The 3,002-nt window shown below is 58.7% G+C and overlaps 1 protein-coding gene across 1 annotated transcript in view; it reads left to right on the top strand.

The window, feature by feature from the left end:
* PLLP (plasmolipin) overlaps nt 1-3,002 on the top strand; it is a 20,051-nt gene that overhangs the window by 13,409 nt on the left and 3,640 nt on the right. Inside the window, exon 2 of the mRNA XM_049622203.1 lies at nt 2,781-2,954. Within this exon, the coding sequence (XP_049478160.1) occupies nt 2,781-2,954 (174 nt within the window). The remainder of the gene's footprint in view (nt 1-2,780; nt 2,955-3,002) is intronic.

Raw genomic sequence — 3,002 nt, 5'->3', positions numbered from 1 at the left:
CTTCCTTCCTTCCTTCCTTCCTTCCTTCCTTCCTTCCTTCCTTCCTTTTTAGTATTTCCTTACTTTTGAGAGGGAGAGAGAGAGGGAGACAGGATCCAAAGCAGGCTCTGCGGTGACAGCCCAGTGCATCACTTGAACTCACAGACCATGAGATCATGACCTGAGCCGAGGTTGGACGCTTAACTGACTGAGCCACCCGAGCGCCCCCGAATTGGTCTTTTCTTGATTTTCATTGCACTGCGTTTTCAACTTCCTTTTAGGTAGTTGGAACCTGCAGCACAATGGCATGGAGGCCTGTAAGGACCCTACTTTAAGATCATTCTTTGTCCCTGATGTGCCGAGTTCTCACCTGGGAGGGTCCTGCTGCTTTAGGAGGGTTGGTTCTCCTTCGGAGCAGGGAGCTCACCCAGCTCTGGGGGAGTGGGGGGGGTGGGGGGTGTCTCTGCCCCCCTGACGTGTCTGTTTTGAGCAGGGCATGCTGAGGATGGGTGGTAGAAGGTGGGGGCGATGGGCTGAGACAACCTGGCTCACGGGCCTCACTGGGAGCGGCTCTGTGCCCAGTTTGTGTGCCTGTGGGCAAAGCCCTGCCACCTGTCCCACCTTCCTCACCTGCAAAGTGGGCCTGCCCATCTCCGATGGGGCAGCTGAGGCTGGCGTGGTGCAGTATGGGTGGTATCCCTGCGGACCCACCCCACTGGGTGACGGGGAACAGGCGCAGGGCTCTGGAGAGGAGGAGTGGATGCCTTTCCCGCCTCCCGCCCTGGGCTGAGATCTCTCCCCGGGTGGAGGGGAGGGCAAGGCCCGCAGCACATTCACTGACTCACACCTGCTTCCTCTTTTAGTACACAGCACCTGTGCAGGGCAGGTGTCTGACTCCTACTTCATGGGTAAGGAAACTGAGGCCCGTTAGCTCCGAGCACATAGGTATTGAGCAGGTATATGCCAGGCACTGTTGAGCACCGGAGATGCAGCAGTGACCAAACCTGGATTCCTCACGGGGCCTGCATTCTGGTGGACGGACTGGAGTTGCCCCGGGAGCCGCACAGAGAGGGAAAGGTGCTCGCCCGGTGTCCCACAGCATGGGCAGGATTGACCCCTAGCTGTTGGCTCCCAGGCCTGGGGCTCCACCTCCCACTTTCCAGCGGTGCTGTGGGAGGGACGCCAATCAACCACACCCTTCCCCAGCCTCTTGTGCCCGAGCGGCAGGAGGACGAGAAGGGAAGGTCACAGGTCGCTCTAGGGGTTGCCGGACTCCGGGCCCACTCACCTAAGGCTGTTCTTGCCCAGCCCCCCAAGTGTAGGGGGATGGGTACTGAAACCTCCCTTTTGGTCCTTGGCAGGGGTACTTTGGTGGGGGTGCCTAGCAGGTGCCCAGCACTGGCCGGCAGAGGAGCTTTTGGCCTGGGGGGCGGGAGGGGGGCACTTTTTGTCTCTGAGACCAGCGGCTAGAGGTGGATCTTGCTTCTGAGGCGCTTCTCTGGGATCCAGCCGACGGTCTGCTCATTCTCAGGCTGTGGCAAGGTCACTGCGAGGCCTGCTGCCACGTGCCTGGGTGCCACCCAAGGAAAAAGAGGGCAGCTCTCTCTGTGCATCTTCATCAGCAGAGGAGCCTTTCTCCAAAGCCCCATGGTAGACCCTCCCTGCCTCAGCAGCCAGACCTGAGTCATGCCTAGCTCCAGAGATTCCAAAGAATGCCCTTGGGGACAAGGGAGGACGCCTCAGCCTAGGGGTCTTGGGCACCAAGGAAGAGGGTAGGAGAGGTATGGAGGAGGCGGGGATGGCTACATGTGAGGTGTTGCTTGTGGGCTCTCCTGAGCCTCCTGGGCCGTGCCTCAGAGCAAGCCCGTTGCTCAGTCCCACGCCGCTAAGTTCCCCAAGCCGGTATCAGCCTGTCTGCGCAGAATTCCCCGTGGCCCGGAGGGCAGTGTATCCAGCGGGGAATAATAAAAGCAAACGTCTGTTGTACCCATTTATATACGTGAACTTACGGGTCCTTGATGTAGCCCTGTGAGGTAGGTATGGTCACTATACTCATTTTACAGATCGGGTGACCAAAGCACAGAGAGGTCGTGAACTTGCCCAAGGTCACACAGCTGGGAAGGGAGCAGGGTTTAAAACCAGGTAGCGGGCTGCAAGGTCCATGCCGTTAGCTGCTTCACACACTGCAGGGATACTGGAGCCCACCCTGCCATGTGGGAATGGTGCGAGACTCAGTTTCTCCCTGAGAAACTGGGGATGGTAGCACCTGTATAGAGAGGCAGTTAGGAGAGTCAGAGAAGGTGGGAAGGGCTTGGTAGGGTGTCACGTGGAAGTCACCCTGAGGCCCTGGGTGGGAGGACAGCACAGGCTGTGGGTTTTCCCACCTCTGGAAGTTGGACTGTGTCCATCCCTCAAGGATGGCGACTTCACCTTTCAGCAGCTTTTACTGAGCCCAGGTACTGGCTGCCAGGGTGCAGCTATGGGTGAGACAGTCATTGGCCTGCCCCCAGGGAACTCAAAGGCTGGGAAGGAAACAGTATCCCAGTCCTGGATGGTAGGTGCCTAGGGGGGCCATGCGAGCACAAAAGAACGTTCTAGAACCCAGACTGGAGGAGCAGGGAAGGTGTCCCACGGTATGTTAACATTTCACCTGAGGATTTGGTACATGGTGGTATACAGTAGGAGCCAGATAAATCTTTTTCTCGACTAAATGAGAAATATGTCCTGCAGAGGGAGCCCTGTGGCCTCCAGCCAGAGCGGTGGGGGTTCTGGGGGACTCTGGCCCTGTCTCGTCCCTCCAGGTGCTGGGGCTGCTGGTGTGGGCCCTGATTGCCGATACCCCGTACCACCTGTACCCAGCCTACGGCTGGGTCATGTTCGTTGCTGTCTTCCTCTGGCTGGTGACAATTGTCTTCTTCATCCTCTACCTGTTTCAGCTGCACATGAAGTTGTACATGGTGCCCTGGCCACTGGTGGTGAGTCTGGGTGGGAGCCGGCGGGGGGGGGGGGGGGGGGGGGGGGGG

The sequence above is a fragment of the Panthera uncia genome, assembly GCF_023721935.1.
Source record: "Panthera uncia isolate 11264 chromosome E2 unlocalized genomic scaffold, Puncia_PCG_1.0 HiC_scaffold_19, whole genome shotgun sequence".
Classification (NCBI taxonomy): Eukaryota; Metazoa; Chordata; class Mammalia; order Carnivora; family Felidae; genus Panthera; species Panthera uncia.
This window is presented reverse-complemented; position numbering and strand designations above follow the sequence as displayed.